This window comes from Tachysurus fulvidraco, chromosome 1 (assembly GCF_022655615.1).
Source record: "Tachysurus fulvidraco isolate hzauxx_2018 chromosome 1, HZAU_PFXX_2.0, whole genome shotgun sequence".
In the NCBI taxonomy this organism is placed as follows: Eukaryota; Metazoa; Chordata; class Actinopteri; order Siluriformes; family Bagridae; genus Tachysurus; species Tachysurus fulvidraco.
In genome coordinates this window covers 8,786,007-8,811,481 of record NC_062518.1, presented here as the reverse complement: position 1 = coordinate 8,811,481, position 25,475 = coordinate 8,786,007, and the positions used below count along the sequence as shown (strand labels likewise).

The 25,475-nt window shown below is 38.5% G+C and overlaps 1 protein-coding gene across 6 annotated transcripts; it reads left to right on the top strand.

Annotated features, from left to right (window-relative positions):
* The first annotated feature begins 3,014 nt into the window (after nucleotides 1-3,014).
* Nucleotides 3,015-23,826, top strand: sin3ab (SIN3 transcription regulator family member Ab). Of its 6 annotated transcripts, XM_027137088.2 has the most exons (24): nucleotides 3,015-3,227; nucleotides 3,355-3,461; nucleotides 4,820-4,869; nucleotides 6,514-6,721; nucleotides 6,948-7,127; nucleotides 7,245-7,351; nucleotides 7,444-7,491; nucleotides 8,374-8,668; nucleotides 8,852-9,103; nucleotides 9,219-9,371; nucleotides 9,455-9,616; nucleotides 9,768-9,848; nucleotides 11,988-12,106; nucleotides 12,941-13,151; nucleotides 13,320-13,436; nucleotides 13,544-13,782; nucleotides 13,998-14,181; nucleotides 16,139-16,706; nucleotides 16,959-17,128; nucleotides 17,438-17,611; nucleotides 18,929-19,021; nucleotides 19,126-19,220; nucleotides 21,494-21,695; nucleotides 22,204-23,826. In XM_027137088.2, exons 4-24 carry the CDS (start codon nucleotides 6,545-6,547, stop codon nucleotides 22,423-22,425), a joined length of 3,849 nt encoding a protein of 1,282 aa, XP_026992889.2. In that variant the 5' UTR covers nucleotides 3,015-3,227; nucleotides 3,355-3,461; nucleotides 4,820-4,869; nucleotides 6,514-6,544; the 3' UTR covers nucleotides 22,426-23,826. The 6 variants fall into 6 exon arrangements, with proteins under 6 accessions (XP_026992889.2, XP_026992888.2, XP_026992890.2 ...); XM_027137087.2 differs by lacking the exon at nucleotides 3,355-3,461; XM_027137089.2 differs by lacking the exon at nucleotides 4,820-4,869.
* Nucleotides 23,827-25,475: the final 1,649 nt, after the last annotated feature.

Genomic DNA, 25,475 nt, shown 5'->3' with positions numbered 1-25,475 from the left:
CTAAAATTTTGGTTTAAAATGAAATTGTGTGTATTAATGAAAGCAAAAACAAACTGCATTACAGATGATCTAGACATTTTAATCATCTAACGCATAAATAGATAGTAAGCGAGCTTAGCATTCAAGTGAGCTAGTTTCAGGGCTGCCAAGTGTCACGCATTTGAGAGTTACAGTCACGCATTTCGGTCTTTTCTCACACTCTCCCGCCACACATTGTATTTCTCACGCAGAAAAACTTGCTATTTATCATATATTTAATATGCCTCAGCGCCCAAAATGTATCTGTCCGAACCGCTGTCTCTATGGAACCGGGCAGGAATCAAGCGTGTCTCCCCTGGAGTTCTTAGTCGAGCCTGACACTTATCAGCCAATCAAAAAAAGAGGCTACACAATAGCCAATCAGACAATAGCACTATCTGGGAAAGATTTAACGCAACAACCAATGAAAAAAAACTATAAAATAAAATACATAAAATAAATAAATAAAATACATTTTAAAAAACATTCATTAGAGAGGGCATTTTCGATGGTCGGTTTTAAACAAAAATGTTGGTGGAAATATATTTAAAAATATATTTAAATATATTTCATCTTTTTAAAGTTTTTTTTCCTGGGCTAAAAAGTATATTATACAGTATATTATTAGTTATTTTCCATGAAACACAGAAGTCTGATCACCAACGTGGGCATGTGGAGATCATTCAAAAGTTTAACACGGATTCTCTTCCAAGATGTTCGCATGTGTGGATCATGTGACCAGTACATTTGACATTTAGTACGATTACATTCAACCAAATTATCTGATAGTAATTGGACTAATGTCTCAATCGGATTCAAAAGCCTTCATGGAAACAACTCAATCAATATGATTGCGCTTAAGACTATTGAAATTTAGAAAATCTGAAATAATCGAACAGGTAAACACCTGAATCAGCTTACTTCGCCTTAGGCTTTTTAATGCACAGTGCAGTGCTGTGAACACAAAGCATAGACCAATGTGTGTGCAGTACTCTCAGGTCTCTCCGGCTTTTCAGGTATGTGCTGGATGCTAGTCAGCTTTAAGCAGACAACGCATGATTAAAGTTTAAAATTACAGCCTGCACAGTTCATTTGCTTATTTGAACATCTTTATTGTGTTTATTCATCTCTATTATCTCGATACAAATAAGTATAGTGTTGGTTCGGTTAAAGAAAACATAGACCATTAGGGCTTATTAAAAAGGTCGAGTTACATTTTTTTGTTTTCATTTTCCCTTTCAGGTGCCCTTGGCTCAGAGCTCTGGAGGACATGGACATAGCGACAGTCCTGCAGTGCACGCTGGCGCACATCATCACGGCCCCGTGGTCCAGCCTACAGGAGCCGCCGTGGGTCAGGGTCACTCTCATACCCCGCTTGCTTCTGCTCCAACACCAGGCCAGAGTTCCAAAGGCTTAAGGTTTGACTTCAGTCCATATGCAGACTTCACAGAGTTGTTTCAGTAGGTTGTGAGTTCGATTGCTGCCAACCCCCGGACACTAAGCAAGGCCTCTAACCCTGAATTTCTCAGTTGTATAAATAGGATTGCTGTAAGTTGCACTGGAAAAAGGGCATCTGCCAGAAATGTAAATGTACTACAGTGCTGTTGAATCCCCAAATCTGATTAGTTCTAAGGTGTTGATTATTTCATTAGTTTTGTTTATAACAGCACAGGTTGGACAGTTCTTCTGGTTCAAGACCTATTGCATATTAATGATAACTAATTACAAATTAATAAAATGTGTAAACGTTGATACAGTTAATCCTTCATTATTTATCATTTTTATTTAGAATTTCCTGGGTCAACATTTCTGTAGCCAACAGACCTGTAAAGCTTTAATTTTTGCAACTTTTGTCATTTCAACCATATGTCGCTGTTGCAGTACACAGTGAAATGAGACAATTTTTCTCCAGGACCATGGGGCTAAATAGAACAAAGACAGAGATAAAGAATTAGTAAGTAAGTCTTAGCCACATACTGTAAAGTGAAACTGTGCAACCTAGTGCAAACAGTGCAGGACAAGACAAACAAGACAGACAAGACAGTGCAGGACAAAAGACAGTGCAGACAAAAAATTACAAGACAATACAAAAAAGGACAATAAACAGCGCCGACCAGTGTAAATACTTTATGTTCAAATAATATTGTATGTGCAGTAGTACTAGAATGAACACAGTGTTATAGCAGCAGGTCTCTGAGATAATGTAACGAATTGTTACATTAACAGCAAACAACTGAAATGTGAGACAGCATGTGCAAAGAGCAAAAAGTGTGCAAAAACAGCATGTAAACAGGTTGATGGATGTATATTGGAAGTGTGTGTATTTAGTGAAGGTCTGTGCGTCCATACATTCCATGTGTAGTCCATAGGATATATCCTCATGATCATGATATTATATATAATATATATATATATATATATATATATATATATATATATATATATATATATATATATATATATATATATATATATATGTGTGTGTGTGTGTGTGTGTGTGTGTGTGTGTGTGTGTGTGTGTGTGTGTGTGTGTGTGTGTGTATAATATCATGATTTGACTGTCATTAAGACATAACACACACACACACCATGAATGCTTCCTAATTCATTAAAATGTAATTGTACTCAACTCTACTTAATTTCCAACTTATTTCTATAATATAGAAGTAACATCTGTGTTTATTTGGTGCAATGATGTTCTGCAACACAAAAATTCAAGCATCAACAAGTACTCATATTTTTTCTAGTCTTATTAGAATCTATTTAAAAATTAAGAGGGTGCACATTTTAATGAAGCAGATGTTTTGAACATCTGCAGCTGTGTTTATTTCTTCAAGTAATGCATATTTGATATGATTCATCCAAGAGCCAATAAGATCATTTATATTGGCCGGTAGGCGTTTATTCAGAGGAGATTAGGCGGGAAGCGTCACTGGATTAACCAATCCCGTGAGAGATGGGTGTTACCATTCGCAAAGACACACCCTCTTGTTGAAAAATCGTCCTGGGGTTGTTTTCCCGATTTGAGCTAATTAGCACGCTAGCATGTTCTCGGAGCTCTGGCGCCTTGGATGGAGGCTTATTATATTTCCCTTTATTAACACGTCCGTCTCATTTTTACAGTATTAAAGCTTTTTTCATATCCTTTACATATTTCTGGAGTGACTAGATCCGAACTTAACGAGGAGACTTTGTTGTCTGCGGTCGAGGTGAGTTTTCTGATCTATATACTAACTAGCATGCTAACTAGCTAAAGCATATATAAAATCGTATAAAAATATAGCACATATAAAATCGTGATCTTTCTTAACTGTTTTTTTCATTGATGATTTACAGTTACGTCGTGTGTTGTCGTGAAAACAAACACGAACTGCATTATATTCGAGTCGAGACATCTTGCTAATTTAATGCCTGACCAGCTAGTTAGCGAGCTTAGCATCTGGGTAAGCTAACGCGTTTATACTATTCTGAACTTGATCATCCTTTCAGACTAATAACGATCAACACATGCACTTAGTATTTGCATTCAGTAAACGGTGTTATTTATTTCCTTATTTATATCTAGCATTGTTTTTATTGGTGGAGCCGCTAGAAGTCATTGATCAGGACTTCCTGATTTCACAGCTAGCTAGAAAGAAGCTAACAGGCTTAGCATGATCCCAGAGATGAAAGCTGGTCGGGAATTCATTAATACAGCGCCACTGTCTATACATTTAATTACTTTTTTTAATAACACAGAAGATTTTTTTTTGTTAACACAGAAGAAATAATTCTAATATTTATCAGAATATCATAAAAAAAACAGAGTTCCGCTGTACGTTAATGTGTACGGTTACTTATCCACGTTAACAACCCTGCTCGCCAGCTAATAGTTGCTATGGACTTAGCAAGCTTGGCTGGCTGGTTAACTGTACTTTATATATACACATATATATATTTTACCCGTCGAGCCATACTTCACCCCAGCGTCTATAACTGATAGCTTAAATTGACACATTTAGCCAGAAATCGTGATGGATTCGCTAACATTATTATAATTGTACGAAGGAATTGGTTTATCTAGCATAGCTAGCGTTAGCTATTAGGTAACGGAGTCCACTACCTGGGTAAATTCTCAGAACGGTTCAGATACATCTTTATATTTACACTATTGTTTTGTTTCTTTGGTTCTGTATTATTTGTCTATTTGTACTACAATGTCTATAATTATAATTCATGGTGAGCTAGCTAGGTGTGTAATGGTTGCCAGCTGTCTCACGGGCCTATAACGCACACGCAGAGGGGCGGGGGGTGGGGAGGGAAAAAGAAATCAAACTCGATGAGCAACTATGCAAACTTTTTTTAAAAGTTTGGCCGCTCTTCACGTCCAGAGTTCAGATTCCTCAGTAAAGAAAGTTGAGAGAAAGTGAGATTTTGCTTGACATGGAGCTGTGTGTCAGTGAACAGAGCTGGAGAGCTTGTTGACATTGGCCTCGGTGTTCATGGCGGTTTCAGACTGCGAGCTAAAACCACTGAAATCTCCCATCACCTGTGTCAAGCTCAGCCGTCTTTCCCTTATGTCACTTTTTACATATCAAAAGATTGACAGTAATGGTTTAGTGTTATCGTCCTCACAAGCTGTCAAAACCCAACAGTCACTTTTTGCATGGGATTTTTATTACTTCAGACTTTTAACCAGAACAAGTAGATAAGATGCTGCAGACATTTGTGTAAGAATATTTTGATTTGGTACAAATGAACAAATCATGCACCCATATAGAACTTTACTGTGACTAAGGAGTGACTTTGTTCGTTTATTTAGTAACCGCTCAGTCCTCGAGGATCTGGACAGTTCCTTTTCCTGGGAATGAGGTAGGAATTAGGAGCAAGTTGAGCTCCATTTCAATCACTATCACTTGGAATTCAAACCTACAAGCCAGTTCCTTCCAGATTTCACAGATCTTTCCCCCCCCCCCCCCCCTGATTGTGATAAAAGTTCTGGATTTGGTATAGCTTTTTTTTCAAGATTCGAAATTTGCAGTGTTTTTCTGATTATTTAATTTTTTTGGCTGGAAAACTTGTGACCTGGTGAAATTGTAAGCACAGGTTCTTCTTTGAATCTCCTACCAGTAAAGAAGCATATGTAATTACTTTCCATGATAGAACACTGTTTTTGCTGAATGCGCACTGTGTTGTCAAACAGCGAGTCTTGACCCAAATCTGTGGAAAGAAAATTTAAAAAATGACAAGCTTTTCTTAATTTCTGAAATTGTAAGAATCCTGGAGTTACTGGTCAACCTGGCTGCTTACAGCATCCGAAGGGAACAAAGTGGCATTTTAAATGAACTATTATTCTCTATATACAAGTATATTTTCTGGAACATTTAGTAGTATAACGTACATTCTTTTACAGTTCAGTTTTCTTGCCTGCTCAGAATCAGACTGAAATTGATACTTTCGTTTTTGTTTGCTGCTTGATTTGATTTGGTTTCACACTGCACATAATTGGCTGAACTACAAACAACAGTTTGCCAAGTGTGTCAGAGTCACTCAAGCATAAAGAACACAAACCCTGTGTTTTATAACTTACTGGATAATTATATTTACATATATTACTCAGTTGAGCTTTTTTCATATATTACTCGGTTGAGACACGCAGCATTTGTCGTCTTCTTTTGTTTACATTGTGTATCCACAGAACTGCAGGTCAGATTGTGCCTCAGGGCTGAGTTTAGCAGCTCAAATAAAAAAGAAAAATGCTCCATAGAGCCCAAAATACACAGTGTGTTTGCTTTACTTCCTGCAATTGAGTCGATTCAGGGTTGAATCACATTCAGAATGTGTTTGAGTTTGTTTGGGACTGGACAAAGATGACCTCAGTCTTGGAGGACTGGTTGGTTTTGAACCGGTGGTTTTTGTCCACACCTGAGGTCAGTTTTTGTTTTTTCGCTGAACAGCAGAACAGACCTAGTCAGATGGACTGAACACCACATGTGAAGTCTCTCAACTAGAGAAGTGCAAAAAAAAATTACTGAGGTGTTACAGATGCAAATTCTGTTGTTTGTATTAAATTGTGTAAATAGATTGTTGTATTAGATTACTCTAGAGTTTTTAGTCATTTTCATCAGGAAAATCATCTTTCATCTTTGCACACCTTTGTTAGAAACAACAATATAGAGTAAATAAAGATTTGCTCTCAGTTTTATAACAGTATAGTAACAAATAGCCAATAAGTACTATCACCTTATGCCAGAATCGGCTGTGTTTTCTCTTGTCAGTTCTTCCTTATTTTTTTTTGTTCATGCCGAATTTAAGATGTGCCACTATTGTTTTGATTGTGCCAATTCTTTTATCATGAAATATCCCCACGTGAAATTAAGCGCCGTGAATGTTTTTAGGTCTCATGATACAATGTTTTTTTGTTTGTTTGTTTTTTACTGTGTATGATCACTGTCTAGTCTCTCTTGAATCTATGTTATTGTCCTTATAAATCTGTTTTGATCTTTGCTGTTTTAGATTGTCTTGAGCTGTGGAGTATGAGTACACAATGAAGCGCCGTTCGGACGATCAGGAAACAGCGTTTGGGTCTCAGCGGCGGCTCCCCGGAGGCACAGAAAACTTTCACCGTGTTGTTGCCGCTGCATCTTCCACCTACGGGGCTGCCTCAGAAAACATGCAGCCTGCAGCTGGTGTGCAGTACTCTCAGGTCTCTCCGGCTTTTCAGGTATGTGCTGGATGCTAGTCAGCTTTAAGCAGACAACGCATGATTAAAGTTTAAAATTACAGCCTGCACAGTTCATTTGCTTATTTGAACATCTTTATTGTGTTTAGTCATCTCTATTATCTCGATACAAACAAGTATAGTGTTGGTTCGGTTAAAGAAAACATAGACCATTAGGGCTTATTAAACAGATTGAGTTGCATTTTTTTGTTTTCATTTTCCCTTTCAGGTGCCCTTGGCTCAGAGCTCTGGAGGACATGGACATAGTGACGGTCCTGCAGTGCACGCTGGCGCACATCATCACGGCCCCGTGGTCCAGCCTACAGGAGCCGCCGTGGGTCAGGGTCACTCTCATACCCCGCCTGCTTCTGCTCCAACACCAGGCCAGCAGCAGTTCCAAAGGCTTAAGGTTTGACTTTAGTCCATATGCAGACTTGACAGTGTTGTTTCTGCCAATGCAAGCGTACTTTAACTGCTAATTGAGAGCTGATTGCGATTGCTCGGTTGTGTTTTTGGATGCCTGCAGGTGGAAGACGCTCTTTCCTACCTTGATCAAGTGAAGCTCCAGTTTGGAAATCAGCCTCAAGTCTACAATGACTTCCTGGATATAATGAAAGAATTCAAATCACAAAGGTAAGATTGAATTTCTGTGCTGGTAAGAAATGATTTCGTTTCCTTCTCTATAATATGTATTTAATGATTTAATTTTTTGTGGGGAAACGCAGACTGGAAATTCTACCGGACTGGAGGGTGGAATTTGCCCAAAAAAAAGGGTTAGTAAGTCTTATACCACAGCGCTGTTGAACGCTCGAATCTGATTGGTCAGTAGGTAATGATCAATTCTTTCGTTAGTATTTCTGGCTGCACTTGTTCTAATACTTTATCTTTACTTAATCTCTGTGGTAATAACTGACACAAAAATTATATGGCAGATTCTCAACACAAGTAGATTACAAATATGTGCAAAAATCTTTGAGAGTAAATGTTTATTTAGCATTTTTGGAAGGAATCTGCAACGTCAGCACTTTAGCAGTCTGAGGTAAAGCAGTTACTTTTACAACACTTCGCAAACCTGCCTTTTTAACTTAAAAGGAAAGTGAGAGGTGGGGTAAAGGGTAGACTGTTTATAGCTGCTAATGTAAGCGATGGCAGAAATAGTGTTGCATGAATTGTTGCGGTGTAAGAAACACTTTGGGTCATGCTGTTATTGCTAAATATTGCATTGAGAACAAAGGCTGTCTTCTTTACATGGTCTTGCATCACATTCCGTGTTTTTCTTGTAGCAGCACATTGTGCTGTTTTATTCGTTATGTATCATATATGAGCCCACATGCAGCAGGGAAGTGAGATATTTCCAATTTGCATGGTAAGAGATTGAGTTTCTTCATCAGTGTAGGTACTTCATTCATTATTATTGCCTGATTTTTTTTTTGTCGATCTACCACAACAGTCTCCATTATTACTAGTACTATTTTCCTGCCTTAAAAGTAATTAAATGTTTATTTGTGCATATTAATCAGTAGACTAGCAACGTATTATGAATAATGTGTATGTTGTGTGTTTACAGCTATACTTGTTAAGTAATTACTATTCGGTTACATGCGAGAGCACTTACTGCTTATTGATGTGTTTCATGTGTCTGTGTCTCTTTCCAGCATCGATACACCAGGAGTGATTAACAGAGTGTCGCAGCTATTTAAGGGCCATCCAGACCTCATCATGGGTTTTAATACCTTCTTGCCTCCTGGCTACAAAATAGAAGTGCAGACGAACGACTTGGTGAACGTAACAACCCCAGGCCAGATCCATCACATCACGCCACATGGCATTTCAGTGCAGAACATTCCCATTCCGCAGCAGGCTGTGGTGCACCAGAGCCAGATTTCGGCTCCTACCAGCACCGCTGCTCTGCCCATGCCCAGCCAGCCTACGCCTGCCAAGATCAGCAAGGTACCATTACGGTTGTGTGTTATGTTTTACCTTATAGTGGTTGTTTAGGTGACTTTGAGTGGTGGAGATGTCTATTTGAGCAGTGAAACGTGAAAAATATAAGTCATATAGTAAGACATCAGTTCGTTTCAGACGTGTCATTTCTGAAATAAAGCGAAATACACAATTCCATGTTCCCTGCAGCCCATGCAGTCTCCTGCCCTAACCCCAACTAGCCAGCACAATCCGTCCATCCCGTCCTACGCCTCGCCCCGCTCCCCTTCAGTCCAATCTCATACGCCAGTGAGCAGCACACCTGCCAGTGCTCCTCCATTGCAAAACAACCAGCCTGTGGAGTTTAACCACGCCATCAACTATGTCAACAAGATCAAAAACCGCTTTCAAGGCCAACCAGACATTTACAAAGCCTTTCTGGAGATTCTGCATACATACCAGGTGAGTGGAAAGATGGAGCAGATAAGGAGCAGCCTTGAAGTACAAAATCATAAAAAATTAAAAAGGCTATTTTTCTACATATAATTTAGTCTAAACGAAAGAATTGTTTGTGCAGAAAGAGCAGCGGAATGCAAAGGAAGCAGGTGGGAACTACACTCCAGCTCTTACTGAACAGGAAGTGTATGCTCAAGTAGCCAGGCTGTTCAAGAACCAGGAGGATCTGCTGTCTGAGTTCGGACAGTTCCTACCAGATGCCAACAGTTCTGTGGTATGCGGTTTGCAGAATAGTAACTTAATTCGTAATGAGTGCACAAGTGTGGATGGTAATTAATAATGGTCTTCTCTGGCTAGTTATTGGGAAAAACAAGTACAGATAAGCCTGAGTCTGTTCGTGTGGATGCCAGTGGTGTCTTGAAGAGGCCTCAGCTCAACAACAACAAGCAGCAGAGATTTAACCAGAACGGCTGCCAGAATCGTAGACACTCCGGACCTGGTTCTGCTCCGCCTTTAAAGGTAAACCTGCTTAATTGGTGCTGTTTAATAAGTGCCATGAGATTATTTTTTGTCTGGATTTTAGTGTCCGTCATATTTGCAGTTAAGGACACACTGATGGATTTGTTTACCATATTGAAACTTTGAAACCCACTTGTTTTGTTGCTAACAGAAAAAGCCAAAGTTGAAAGAACACCCAGTGGCTGAAGGCAGTAAATTTGGAATCGGCACTGAATCATTGTTTTTTGAAAAGGTAAGTCTATGCAATTTTGCCTTTTTGCCACTGGTGGACAGGTCAATAGCTCACAAGGCAAGTGGAATCTCTAGGGTGCTACCTCTTCTAGCAATGTTTTGGTGGTTCAGAATTATGAAAAGGCAACAAAAACTGGCAGTCATCATGTAATATACAGTGAGGAAAATAAGTATTTGAACACCCTTCCATTTTGCAAGTTCTCCCACTTAGAAACCATGGAGGGGTCTGAAATTGTCATCATAGGTGCATGTCCACTGTGAGAGACACAATCTAAAAAAAAATCCAGAAATCACAATGTATGATTTTTTAACTATTTATTTTACAGCAGCAAATAAGTATTTGAACACCTGAGAAAATCAATGTTAATATTTGGTACAGTAGCCTTTGTTTGCAATTACAGAGGTCTTGTAGTTTTTCACCAGGTTTGCACACACTGCAGGAGAGATTTTGGCCCACTCCTCCACACAGATCTTCTCTAGATCAGTCAGATTTCTGGCCTGTCGCCGAGAAACACGTTTGAGTTTGAGCTCCCTCCAAAGATTCTTTATTGGGTTTAGGTCTGGAGACTGGCCAGGCCACGCCAGAACCTTGATATGCTTCTTACAGAGCCACTCTTTGGTTATCCTTGCTGTGTGCTTCGGGTCATTGTCATGTCATGTCATGTCACGACCCATCTTCAATGCTTTAACTGAGGGAAGAAGGTTGTTCCCCAAAATATCGCAATACCTGGCCCCGGTCATCCTCTCCTTAATATAGTGCAGTCGCCCTGTCCCATTTGCAGAAAAACACCCCCAAAGCATGATGCTACCACCCCCATGCTTCACAGTAGGGATGGTGTTCTTGGGATGGTACTCATCAATCTTCTTCCTCCAAACAAGTTTAGTGGAATTATGACCAAAAAGTTCTATGTTGGTCTCATCTGACCACATGACTTTCTCCCATGACTCCTCTGGATCATCCAAATGGTCATTGGCAAAGTTAAGACGGGCCTGGACATGTGCTGGTTTAAGCAGGGGAACCTTACATGCCATGCATGATTTCAAACCATAACGTCTTAGTGTATTACCAACAGTAACCTTGGAAACGGTGGTCCCAGCTCTTTTCAGGTCATTGACCAGCTCCTCCCGTGTAGTTCTGGGCTGATTTCTCACCTTCCTTAGGATCATTAAGACCCCACGAGGAGAGATCTAGCATGGAGCCCCAGTCCAAGGGAGACTGACAGTCATGTTTAGCTTCTTCCATTTTTTAATGATTGCTCTAATAGTGGACCTTTTTTCACCAAGCTGCTTGGCAATTTCCATGTAGCCTTGTGGAGGTGTACAATTTTGTCTCTAGTGTCTTTGGACAGTTCTTTGGTCTTGGCCATGTTAGCAGTTGGATTCTTACTGATTGTATGGGGTGGACAGGTGTCTTTATGCAGCTAACGACCTCAAACAGGTGCATCTAATTTAAGATAATAAATGGAATTGAGGTGGACATTTTAAAGGCAGACTAACAGGTCTTTGAGGGTCAGAATTCTAGCTGATAGACAGGTGTTCAAATACTTATTTGCTGCTGTATCATACAAATAAATAGTCAAATAAAATCATATATTGTGATTTCTGGACTTTTTTTTTTAGATCATGTCTCTCACAATGGACATGCACCTACGATGACAATTTCAGACCCCTCCATGATTTCTGAGTGGGAGAACTTGCAAAATTGCAGGATGTTCAAATACTTATTTTCCTCACTGTATAAAGAGCCTGTTGAGTGCTTTAGTAAAGACTTCCTGGAACTAATTGGCATATAATCGTTGTCTTTCAGACAGCTGAAAAATTATATACTGTGTTTGAAACTATGAGCTAGATTCCTTGTACATTTAATTGTAAAAAGACTGTATAGTGTTCATTTTATCTCAGGGTTTTTAACCGTGAGTTTTGTCAGTTTCATTTCTACATGCTCGCAGAATCCTAATTATGAAAAGAATGTTCATTATTTGTCCACACTAATGAATTCACTTAGAGAATATATTTTTAGCATCAACCTGAACATGTAATAGTTGTGTATAGAGCATTAAGCAGCTTGTCCTGTAAAATTATTTCTGTATTTATTTCTGTATTTATTTGTTTATCTATTTATTTCTTTTTTAAATCTCAGGTGAGGAAAGCACTAAGAAGTGCAGAGGCCTATGACAATTTCCTACGTTGTTTAGTAATCTTCAATCAAGAGGTGATCTCCCGAGCAGAGCTAGTGCAGTTGGTGCTACCTTTCTTAGGGTAAGTGTGATTATGTTAATGTACCAGTGAACGTCAACTGTGTGTTGAGGTTTATCAGGATACCATGTTGGATTTTAGTATAGTAGAAGTGTAGTGTTTATATTTAGCTTTATTAAATGTTATTTTTCTATGTAATATGGGATTCCGTTCCAAGTAACTGAGATTTCCCCCTGAAACCTGAAACTTTTATAAAGCACTGATGTGGGGGTTTCCCCCCCAACTGACTACAAATAAAAAAAAAATTTAAATATCAATCTCAATTGAATTTGTACCTTCATACTCAAACTATAGACCCTGGTGGAAGGAAGGGTGTCAACGGCGCTTTGCCAATTTCTTTGCACTTCACAGCTTCCTGCTTCTGAATAGTTTTGCGTGTACAATTCTTAGAATCTTGCACTCGTTTTAACGACTTTGCACACTGATAACGCTCATGCTCCCTATTAAAGATACTGCTTACACGCAAGAAAATGTTTTATCGGGTCACCTGAAGATGCCAGAGTGCTTTTTCTGGATATTTTCACAGATCTCAGTTTGCATTTTATTTGGTCATTGAAATCTGTCCAGATCACTGTCACTTGTGCATCAGCAGTTTGTTTACAAGGCAAAATATAGTAAGGTTGCAGCACATAAAATCCTGTTATTGGTTACTCTGGGTTGCACATTCTTTTACAAATAAGTAACACTGCATTCCTAGATTCATATGATGTAAATTTTATGTCTAGCAAAAAAGTCTCTCTAACAGCAGTGTTGAGGGGCCACAAGTAATGAGGTGTGATGGATTTATTTTTTTCTCTCATTGCTAATTTCAAACGGTTCAATAATTATTTTTCACAGGAAATTCCCAGAGCTGTTTACTTGGTTCAAAAACTTCCTGGGCTACAAAGAGTGTGCCCAAATAGAGAGCTTTCCCAAAGAGCGTGCCACAGAGGGCATTGCTATGGAGATTGATTATTCATCCTGCAAGAGACTGGGTTTCAGTTACAGAGCTCTGCCTAAGAGCTTCCAGCAACCCAAATGCACAGGGAGAACTCCATTGTGTAAGGAAGTAAGTGACTGTGATCTATGGCTTCTTCTATTATAGTTGCATGCTTTCTGCAGTAGTCACATTGACTTGTTTTTAAGGATTTGCTGAAACAAATAATGACAGAGGTTTCGGACCACAGGATCAAAATAGTGTTCTAATCTTAAATTCTTAATGCTTCACTATGTTCAGGTTCTGAACGACACGTGGGTGTCTTTCCCATCATGGTCCGAGGACTCCACATTTGTTAGCTCTAAGAAGACACAATACGAAGAGCACATATACCGATGTGAGGATGAGCGCTTTGAGGTACGAAAGCCTTCACAACTTGTTTTCATGCCCAAGTTTTTTTTTGTTTTTTTTTTTAAATAAAAGTTGAATTGCTCCACTTACTCTATGCGTTTATTTCTTGCCAGCTGGATGTGGTGTTGGAGACAAACCTGGCCACTATCCGTGTTTTGGAGACTGTTCAGAAGAAACTTTCACGAATGTCAGCAGAAGAACAGGCCAAATTCAGGTTGGACAACACTATGGGAGGCTCGTCCGAGGTCATTCACCGCAAAGCCATTCAGAGGATATACGGAGATAAAGCTGCAGATATAATTGACGGTCTTAAGAGAAACCCCGCTGTCTCTGTACCTATTGTTCTAAAAAGGTAAACTTGAGATACGTGACTAAAAATACCCAGTCAGATGTAATACATTTCACACACAAATTCACATCTAGAAGAAAGTGATCCTTAAGCTTTATAACCTCAGTTTCAAAGTCCCTAATGTTATAAAAAATACTTGGACAGGTGCAACTTTGTTTAAGAGAGATTTTTTTTTGTAAGTTATGTAATGGGCACGGATGCTATAACTGTGTTTTCAGACTGAAAATGAAAGACGAAGAGTGGCGCGAGGCTCAAAGAGGCTTTAACAAGATCTGGAGGGAGCAGAATGAGAAGTATTACCTCAAGTCATTAGACCACCAGGGTATTAACTTCAAACAGAACGACACGAAAGTGTTCCGCTCCAAGACATTGCTCAATGAGATCGAGACTCAGTATGATGAGGTAAGACAAATCCTGTCACTTTTTATAACCTTCTCTTTTTCTTTTTAGTAAATATATGTGGATAGCCGTACAGTACAGCATTATTATGTGCCCTGGAAAAAAAATATACAAATTAGTTTCCTGGCCACTTGGGAAATAAGAAAATGGATCAAATGATTTGGAAAGGCAATAAAAAAAAGTGTAAAATCAAACCATTAAGCCACAGAGCATGAATTATCGTATCTCTGTTACTGGATATATTTACTTTAGTCTTATTTTTTTCTAGCTTAACGTATTTGAAATTTAAACCAGCAGTGTATCTGTCATAATGAGCTGTACACTATGTGCTTACAATATGGCATTTATGTCCTCTACTGTCTAGTGTATGAATGTTGGAAGGGAATTATAATCTGAAACCTTTTTTTTTTTTTTTTAAACACTAATCATTACTATAAGCCACTTCCCAGTCGACGCCAAGCGATCTCGAACACACACAATGTGACATTTCTAGCTTTAGCTGAATGCGGTGAATATAGAGTCTGTCATATGTTCCTGTGAATGAATATAAATTTTATAAATAATATAGAATAATGTATTAAAAATGCAAATTAATATAAGCATATTTTTTAAATCTGATAGTAATGTTCAAGCTGCTAGAGAGAAATGATCAATTCAGCCTGGACATTTCTTATACTTCTGTATAAACTGTGATAGAAAAATAAATTAAAATGATACAATCCTGTGGTTTGCTTAGTAGGTAAGGCATAGGGACTTTTTACACCTGGTCACTTCATGTGTTCTCTGTGATCGGATAGCTATCCGGTCTAAATGCCCTCTGTTTTCGAGACGGATATAAATCCGATGGTTCAAATCACTTCAGGAGGAGGTCTGGGACGCATTTCAGATGAAACTGGACAGGTGTGAATGAATGTGGTTGTTCAATCCACATACGTCAGCGCTAAACTCCTCCCAAACGGAAGAATGTCACTCGCAAGTGATCTTTCACCCAGGTGTCTCGTCGGGTCTTAAAATGCACTGCTGCCGACAGCGAAAATGCAGCAAACAGTAAATGCTGTTTTTTGTAGCATAACCGTCGTAACAAGTTTTATCGTCTTCTTTTTGATTGCATTCTGAAAACTGCATACACCAAAGCGTGTTTCATTTCATTTACCCCGGAAATGAGGTAAAATATATTTGCATATTGGGCGGGAGTAGAAAGCCAAGACGGATTTTTGTGGCCTAATGTAAATGGAACAGTTTTAACAAATCAGATAGCTATTGGATCAGAGAAAAGACATGAAGTGACCAGGTGTAAAAAGGCCCATAGTTAGAATTTTTTTATGTTGTTTTTGGTAGAAGGATATGAGTAGGAAGGAAGTGAGAAGGAAGTGAGTCATTCTAAAATGATATTCTATGAGCAATACCCTTTATATAACTAAAAACAGTTTGTTTATCTGATGTGGGACATTTGAGAATCTGACAACTTTATCTTGTGCTAATATGAAAGACATCCATTCTAAAAAGATTGTGTAATGGTTCGTGTTTGGTATTGATATTTGTGAACAATTGGCCCTGTTCTCTTAAGTCATGAGGCGTTGACATGTGACACGTGGGCACTTGAAAGCAACAGCAGAAAACAGATGATTTATAGTCAGGAGATCATGATCTCAAATCCAGACGAGGCTGCAGCCGTGCACAAGTGTGTAAGTGAGTAAAACTGCCTGTGCTGTCATGCTGAGTGCTGAGGGAGGTTGCAATGCTCTGTCCTGTCAGAGTGACATTAATGAATTGTGGGCATCTGAGAATACAGGTATGTGTAAGAGGGTTAGATGGATGCGACTCTCCTCCGACTGTTCAGCTGCCATCTGATGGAGCATAAGCAGCAGCTGCAAAAGATTTATTGCTTGAAATTTGGATCTAAAATCAGTTAAAATTAAATAAGGTAACAGCTAATTTAACAATTTGCAATCCCTTGCAGCGGCAAGAAGCATCAGAGGACAACGGCTCCTCTCCATCAGGCCCTCACATGACTCTGCCTTATGAAGATGGACATATCCTGGAGGACGCAGCTTCCCTCATCATCCACCATGTGAAGAGACAGTCCAGCATCCACAAGGACGACAAATATAAAATCAAGCAGGTCATCTACCACTTCATCCCTGACATGCTGTTTGCCCGTCGCGGTGAGCTTTCTGATGTGGAAGAGGAGGAGGAAGAGGAGGAGCCAGATCCTGACGACGATCGAGTGAAGAAGCCTAACGGTACACCTCAGCCCAAATCCAAGCTGCTGTTCAGCCACACGACGCCGGCCCAGCAGAAGCTAAGCACTTCCGACGAAGCCTACAACCTCTTTTACGTCAACAACAACTGGTACGTCTTCCTGCGGCTTCATCACATGCTGTGCTCCAGGCTGCTGCGCATCTACAACCAGGCTGACAAACAGATCGAGGAGGAGACCAGGGAGAGGGAGTGGGAGCGAAATGTACTAGGGATCAAGAGAGAGAAGAATGACAGTCCAGCTGTCCAGCTGCGCCTGAGGGAGCCACGTAAGTCTGGCCTCTTTTAAAACCATTCTAACATGGCCTCAAGGTTTCTCCTGCAGCACACTTCATGTTTACAACATTAACACATAATGCTGCGATGCACATTACATCGCAATGTACATCATAAATCTTAGGAATCATTTCTGTATGAATAAAAAACAAGGGTGGTTCATTCACCCTCGCTACACCTCTTTGTATATACGCTAATTAGATTTAAAACGATTGCAGAAATGTTTTTTTTTTGCTCTGTTCCAGTGGACGTCGACGTTGAGGACTACTACTCCGCCTTTCTGGAGATGGTGCGCAATCTTCTGGACGGAAATATGGAGACCTCACAGTATGAGGACCAGCTGAGGGAGATGTTCACCATCCATGCCTACATTGCCTTCACCATGGACAAGCTCATCCAGAGCATCGTCAGGCAGGTAAGGGACAAGGCCAGATTCTAGTGTTCTTTTAGTCACTATCATAAGTAGTGTATTTATTTGTTTATTACTTGTAATATATTATTATATATTTTGAAATTTGCTTTTCATTGCTGTTTTTTATCTGGTGCTTATTGAGCATGATAGAGTTTATGCTTATGCAGTAATAGCAGTAAGTTTGCCCAGAAAGCCATGTGGACCAAGTTAATGTCAGCCAGCCTAGAAAAAAAAACATCTTATTAACCTGAAGCTATGATCATATTTTACAAAATGTTACCATAATTTTGGTCGTTCTTCCTCCCTTTTCAGCTCCAGCACATAGTGAGCGATGAGATCTGCGTTCAGGTGACAGATCTTTACCTCAATGAATGTTCCAATAAAGCAACAGGCGGAACCACATCCACTCAGTCACCCAGGGCCAGTGCCGAAACCAGCTACCAGCGCAAAGCCGAGCAGCTAATGGCAGACGAGAATTGCTTCAAGGTGAAAGTGATGACATTTTCTTCAACCTATCACCGGCTTGCTCGGAAAAAACGGACAGCTCGTTCCGCTCAGCTATCAAACGCTGTACTTAATTCAGAAGGGACCTTAGATATAATAGGGATTGCAAGATGATGGATGTACAGGATTTTTTTTTTCCTGTGGAGGATGTTAAAGCAAATTTGTTTGACCTTGCTACATGATTTTGTAATCAGATTTGGACCAATCGGTAGCTCAAGTGCTCAGAACAAATACATTTTATTTTATGCATAGCTTATTTAGGAAAAAACCTTACTCTCTAATGACGTTTGCAAAACACAATGAAACATTTTGGGTTTTCTAAGCCAAAAATATTAGGGTTCTAATCTGTATTTACATTCACATGCATTGCTAACTGATAGAACAACCTTTTTTTTAGTAGATGGGTTGTTTGTGGTTCAATGAAGACTTTGAAATTCAGATTTTATGTCACAATCATACACAGTACATGTATTGAAATGCTTTTTATGAAATAGTCAGATTGTTAAGAGTCAAAATATAAAAACAGTCGATAAATGGAATTAACAGAATAAGGATAACAGGATATATTTCCTGTTATTATATATCAGGAAATATATAAAAATTAAGTGCTATTTGCAATAAAGTTGTAATGAGCTTAACAGGAACAGGGCTAGTCAAAATATAGGCCATTTGAAAGTGAAATGTTAATGTGAATGAAATGAATATGAATATAGCATTGTGATAAATTGTTATAAAGTGTAAAATGTGCAATGTAGACAAAATTGCAAAGTGAAATGTACAAAAGGTTCAGCTGAGTTGTTGCAAGTCCAGGCTCTAGGTGTTCTCCTGGTTAAGGGTTCAAATCCCTGCAGAAATGGCTGAGGATATTCACGATCTTCCTGGCCCTAGTCCAGTCGGACTGCAGGTCAGGGAGCTCAGTGTGGATGGAACACTCAGCTGATCGCACCACCCTCTAAAGAGCTTTCCTGTCCTGCTTGGTGGTGTTTAATCACTAGGCTGTGATTATTCCAGTCAAGACGCTCAGAATGGTGCTGGTGTACAAGATCAGTTCAGATCATGTAAACACTGACAGAACTGAGCAAACTAAGTCCTTTCTAAATGCTCATCTTTTAAAATGAAATCTATTACATATATCAGTACCTTATTGTATAGCTAATATACTAGTGTGTGTGTGTGCAGGCTACACAGTCATGCAGGCTTTCGTTTCACTTTATGATGAATTGAATTTGGGTTTGTTGCTTTTGTGTCAGTTCAGACTGCATCATTTTTTCGTTAATAACACTTACGTGTTCATCACAGCTCCTATTCCAGAAGAGCAAGGGGGGTGTTCAGCTGGATGTGGAGCTGCTGGACACAGAGGAGGAAAACTCTGATGAACCCTTGGAGTTTGAGGTACACAGTTGCAGCACTTTGATTTGCCTTTTTGGTCATTTATTTATTTATTTATTTTTTTTTTTGAAATCTTCAAAATTCACACAGACCTTTTTTCCTTGTAGCGTTGGCCGGATTACGTCGACCGCTACCTGAACACGGACTCTGCGTCCCCGGAGCTGAGGGAGCAGCTCTCACAGAAGCCTGTGTTTCTGCCCAGGTGAGGCTCAGCCCTGCTCCATCTCCTGAGCCCTGAGCCTAGCAAGGCTCATTTCCTAAAGTCAACTCAACCTCATAGATAGATGGGTAACATCATCAGTGGTCATTTAAGGTCCAGAGATTCTGGTTCCACAGAATATCAAGTTGACTCATCTTACTCGACGTGTGAACACCCACGCCACTTATGTTAGCTGGTCCAAGCGTGCTTTGATGGCATTATAGACAGAGTGCAATGCAGCAAAGTGCAATGTTCAGTGGGGGTGTCATTGCTTTTTTTTTCCATCCAAAAATAAGGACAAGCTCTTTGTGTTCTGTTTTTCATGGACATGGGAGTTGTTGAGGATGTTCAATTTCTGCTGCAGTCCAGTACAGTTTGGTGATTTCTATGTGTTGGTTTTTTTTTTTTTTTTTTTTTTTTTTTTTTTTTTAAGCTGGGAATTCACCCAACTGTCCTGGACTTGGACTTTGCAGGTCTAGTATATAGTTTATTTATGAATCACATTGTAAGTTTGATATTATATTATGTCTTTAGAGCATTGCTATTTATTTCAGACTTTCTGCTCATCATAAAAAAAAAGTTTGAGGGTGTTTTTTTTTCCTCCTTTTCTTTTTCTTTTTTTTTTTTTAAGATTTAACTGCATTTAATTATTCAGTTCTGACTGCCTTTGTTACAGCCGTGATGCTGCAAGTAACTGGAAAGTGCATATAATTTTAATCTTTGTATTTTCAATGTAAGTATGGAGAACTATTTTTATACCACCATTCTTAACAGACTTGTTAGACAGTCATGTTCCTTTGAAGTGCATACATTATCGAATTAAACATTATGCAGTGAGATGATGATGATGATGATGATGATGATGAGATTATAAAAATGGGCACACATGAGATTTATTATTGCATAACCTTTTTAAAAGGCCCAGGGCATACAGATTATTATTATTACTATTATTAGAATATAATATATATCCAATATGAAAAGTCTATGCCTTATGTTCATGTAATGATTTTCACAGAAATTATGTGAGCAAAATTCCTCAATGTGTTTGCTTAATGTGTTCCTATAAATGGTTTTAAGGTCTTTTTGATTTCAGACTTTTCTCAGCACAAAAAAAAAAACAACAAAACAAACTGTGTTACATGTTTCAGAGATGCAGTGCGCTCCCGTTGAAGTGTGTGCTTTTGGTTGGGGTTGTGAGTTTACAGAGGGCTGCTGTGGATAGAAGTCTAACTTGCCATGGTGTGTGACTCCCATACAGCTGTATTTCAGATGGGGGAGCTTGTCAATAAAATGCTGGTCTGAATTGTATCCTCAAATGTGCGTGTATTTCTTTTCCAAAGTTTAAGCACTTGCATGGGAGGATGTTTTTGTGGATTGTATATTCATCCGTTATTTTCTTGTGGTTTGGCTTTGCATGTCTCAATATGTGTAATGCCAAAGATTTTTTTTATTTTTTTTTATAAATTTAATGTTTTTATATGAATCACATTCAAACTGGCAACATGTTTTGCCAAAGTTTTTGATTGACGTGGTGATGGTTGTTTTTTTTTTTTCTCAATTATTAGTATTATTATTATTATTTTTAATTCATTGTTTGTTTGTTTTTTGTTCTGTGCATCTTCTTATGGGTGTGTGATTGGGCAGTTTAGGTTATTTAACCCACATTTCATATTTATGTTGCTTCACAGTTTGCCCTGTATACAATAATGCAACAACAGATTTAAAAAAAACAAGCAGATTTGTATGCATGGTCATAATCAAGTTTGAACTGCTGATACTTACATTCAAGTAACTCCTATCGTGGCTTTTTAACTGTCATTTCTTATTTTTATTGAGAATTGGCTTGTGCGTCTCAATTTCTATAAAGTGGAGTCCTGAATACAAAATATTCATGGTTTCAGTCCCCGCTCTCACCTGTAACCTGTGCGGTAAGTACATTTTTAATTTTAGTATTTATTGAAGCGGGGATTTTTTTTTTTCTGTTTATTTTTCTTTCTTTTTCTCCTTTTTTCATAATCTGAATTTGTACTTGATCAAAATATGGCTTGCCACGGATTTGCGCCTGTTAAGGGAATCTCTGGCTCAAACGGAGGTGCACTGTAGACTTTGTCCATAATCTTGTTTGATTATGATTGGGTGTTTTCTTTCTCGTCACACTGAGAGGCTGAGCCTTGGTGCGTGGGTTACGTGATGTACTGCAATACATGCTGTGACAGACGGCTTTTGCGGATGACTTTACACCTTCATGCAACGTTTCCTTTCTGTTCTGTCAGGAACCTTCGACGGATCAGGAAGTGCCAGCGAGGGCAACACGTACAGATGAGAGAGGCAAGCGAAGCGGCTAAGAAAACCGCCGACGGTGCCGAGGACCCGAAAATGGAATGCATGTTTAAGCTCAACTCCTACAAGATGGTGTACGTTATTAAGTCAGAGGATTACATGTACAGACGCACGGCGCTCTTGAGAGCCCATCAGGTATGCAACTGATTGTGACATTTAATCTCTCTGCTCGATGCTGAGCTTTATTTGTAGTGAAAGCTTGGTTACATAGTATTAGTATTAAAGTTGGGTTTCTGTCTCGATGGAATCTTCTGGCTTCTGATTAGTTCAAGTTTGCTGAATTAGTTTTGGGCCTCATTATAATGCGCATCAAAAGCCCACATTATTCGATCCAGTAAACACTTTTAACGCTGGAACATCTTGGAAGCAATATATTTTTAATACTGTACACGTTTTTATTATCTATGAAAAGATGTAGGTATGGGAGATTTTTCTGACCATCTGCTCAGAAGCGATTAGGGGAATATTTTATTATCTAGGAATGGGACTGCAACTCACAATCCATTCACAATCAATGAATGTTTGTTTGTTTTGTTATTAATCGTTTAGTTGGATCATAAAAAATATACTAAATAGCAAAAGTTATTTATTAACAAGGCTAAGTAACGGGTCGTTTTTCATTTGTGTCTATTCTTGTGTCCAGTCCCACCAGCAAGTCAGTACACGGCTGCACCAGCGTTTCCAGACCTGGTTAGACTCATGGAGGAAGAATCGTGTGACCAACGAGCAGGCCACCAACAATCACAGGTGGCTGATGGGGGAAGGCCAAGAGGGGCTGCGGGCCTGTAAAACAAGCTGTCAACCTTGCATCCTTCACTTTCAGGCCATCAACAGATACAGGGTCACCTACAGCAGCACTCCATAACACTTCACTCTGTCCTTCTGCCATTTCTGAGAGCTGGTGCTTTTATGTGTTTTTTTCTTTTATTTATATATATATATATATATATATATATATATATATATATATATATATATATATATATATATATATTATATACTGGTTGCCATGGAGCTCTTTTCAGACTCCTTAATCTTGTCCATTTTTATCTTTTTTAACTTGTAGATCGAAACTTCTTAGTACATCCTCATGTTTTCTCAGTCACCATAAAGAAAAATATTTGACAGATTTTTTTTTTATTAATTCCGCACAGTAATTAAAGTCTGAAGCTAATCATGAAGATGTACTATTAATCTTGCACAAGTCAATGTGTAACTTTTTTTTATTATTATTTCTAATGTCTTGTGAATTAGTATTTTATTTTTATTATTATTATTATTTTATTATTATTATTATTTTTTTTTGCAATATGCCCCCATTGTTTGCGATTTTATTTTTATTCTTATTATTTTCTTGGTTCAGTGTTAACCATGTCCTCATAAACACTATTGTGAATTGCAGCCAGACTTGAACCGTGGAATAAGTAGGAGACAGAATGTACTGACTGAGAAGAAAAAGCTTCTTGAAAGCTTTTCGTACGAGATCATGCAACATGGTCAGGCGTGACGACATTGTCCATGTAAAAGCTCTGTGCTCTAAAATATTTCTAAATCCCTGAAGATAATCATGCATTAACGGTTATCTAAGATACCAGCTTCAAGATAAGACCGCAGCCACAGAATAGATGAAATTGTAAATAACTCTGTATATACTCCAGACTGTTTATATTCAAATGAACATTACAATGTAGTTCACCTTTTAGACTTTATTATCTTAGAAGATGTGACTGATGCTGGTCTGTATATTATAAACGATTACCTTTTTACCAAAGGAAGTTATTGTTATAATGTTTTTTCTTTTTTTTTTCCTTTGTATTTCATTATTTTTGTAAAATTGTTTTATCATCCCTTTGTGGTCATTGCTTGTCTGGGCTTTTAAAGAATGTTCTCTATGTAGAAAACCCTTTTCTTTTTTTTCTTTTTCTCCCCGAAGTCGTTTGAAGGATTTTAACTCAACCTTTTATGGAAATTTGTGACACTGCCCGTGCTAATAATATACTGAGTAGAAATTAGATACTCTTCATTGTTCTTGTCCTGTTTTGCCTCCCTTTCTAGTCCAAATCTAAAAAGTCGTGAAACTTTCATTTTACCCCACTTTTCTTGTGCCCCTTGCAGTGATGGCTGCTGAGAAAAGTGTATTTAGAAAAGAAAATGAAAAAATGGCATGTTTCTATGTTCTCATGTACAGACTTTTATATTCATTATTGTTTTAAAGATTGAAATAAAACAAATTGTAGTTAACAGTAAAATTCACATGGGAAACAAAGCATATCTCGTCATTAATTCATTCAAGATACAAGACTTTATTTTCTTATGTACAGGAAACAGTGTTACACCACACAAAGGTGGAAATTACAAATTAAAAATAGCTTGTTATATTATCAAGACCCTCTGTGTTCCTCTGCCATGAAGGCTCCTCCATGGTGGAAAACATATCTTTCATTCTGTTCAATATTATCATAACTTGTGAAACATACAAGCACTATTAAAAGACATGAGAAGGTATTAGAATATGCACATGAATATAAACCTGTGATTTAAATTACATCCATCACTGCTGTTAAATCAACGGTGAAAAAAACAGTGCTGAAGCACAATAAAAAGGTACAACGTATGATGGCCTTTTTTTTTTTTTTTTACCATTTTTCACACAGAATATAAACTATAGTGACTAAGATATAATCTATAAGATGTTGCGTACGTTCAGGTGACGAAAGAAAAAACTAAGGAGTCGAGAAAGCGGCCAAATCTGTTTATCACTGTGGCCTCTGGGCTGTGATGTGTCTCATGTGCTTCTCATTAGTGAATTAAATGCTTGGAATTAAATGTAGCTTGGTAGTAATCTTTAAACCAGAAAAGTGTTAACTAACTTAACAATGAAGCAATTTCTATAGGTGTAATTGTGCACAATTTACAGCAGGGGGCGCATTTGGATGTTGTCATTCATGGTAACAGATACGTTAACCTTTACCATACAGAAGAAACAGCAGGTTTGTCATTGTAAAGTCTTATCTATTTCTTCACTGACCTTCTCAATCATCTAAATCATCACTTTCTTGTGTTTTGTTTTGTATATTATGCTACTGCACCAGTAGGTATAACCTTCCACTTATGTTAGCTTTCTGTTATCTGATATTGTGACCCCGCAGTCCAGTAGTCATATCGAGGACTACATGTTTTCCTTGTTTTTTTCTCAGGGATGCCACTCGGAGGTTTGCCTATGTAAATCTATAGATTCCATGCATAGCTGGATTTTGCATTACAGGCTGCCCAGATGTTTATGTCGTATTTGCCTGGCTTTCTGGGCAGGTATTGCCAGAAGTTGCATTTTCCACGGAAAGGGACAAAACGTTCACCTCCGGCCCTGAGTTGAACATCAGTGAAAGGAGCTGCACCCATCTCTCCCAGATATCCCTGAATGGAGCAAGTTTGTCAGATTTTGCTCTAGCACCTCTGTTGTCAAATCTGAGGACTCTTGATATCATTCGAAAGCTCTGAAATGACATTATTGCCCAGAAAATATTTTTACCTGTTAACACGTCCCAGAGACTATCAGTGGCCTCACTGCTGGATCTGTACACTCCAGCAAAAAGAAGAACACCAATATAAGCATTCAGGCATTCCTCATCAATGTCATTCCACATGTCGCTGTGGACTTTTTTCCCTTCAAGGTTTGTCATAGAAATTATGACTTTTTTTAGTGACCAATTTAGGGATCATTTTGATGACATGTGCAGCAGCTGCCCTACCATGTAAGTCAAGAGACACTAAGCTCTAATAGATGTTACCACTTTTTGGATTTGAATGTTTCAGCAGGAGCAAAATAGCTTCAGCACTGGCAACCCGCTCATCAGACTCGTCAGATGTGTCTGTGTCTTCCGTTGATACTAGTGAGCTGACAGTGTGTTTATGATT

Bases quoted from the DNA above. Each gene is read 5' to 3' on its own strand.
- sin3ab (XM_027137086.2), top strand. From the start codon at position 6,545: ATGAAGCGCCGTTCGGACGATCAGGAAACAGCGTTTGGGTCTCAGCGG. The intron at 13,152-13,319 runs GTAAGTGACTGT...CACTATGTTCAG, and splicing joins GAACTCCATTGTGTAAGGAA to GTTCTGAACGACACGTGGGT. The intron at 13,783-13,997 runs GTAAACTTGAGA...CTGTGTTTTCAG, and splicing joins GTACCTATTGTTCTAAAAAG to ACTGAAAATGAAAGACGAAG.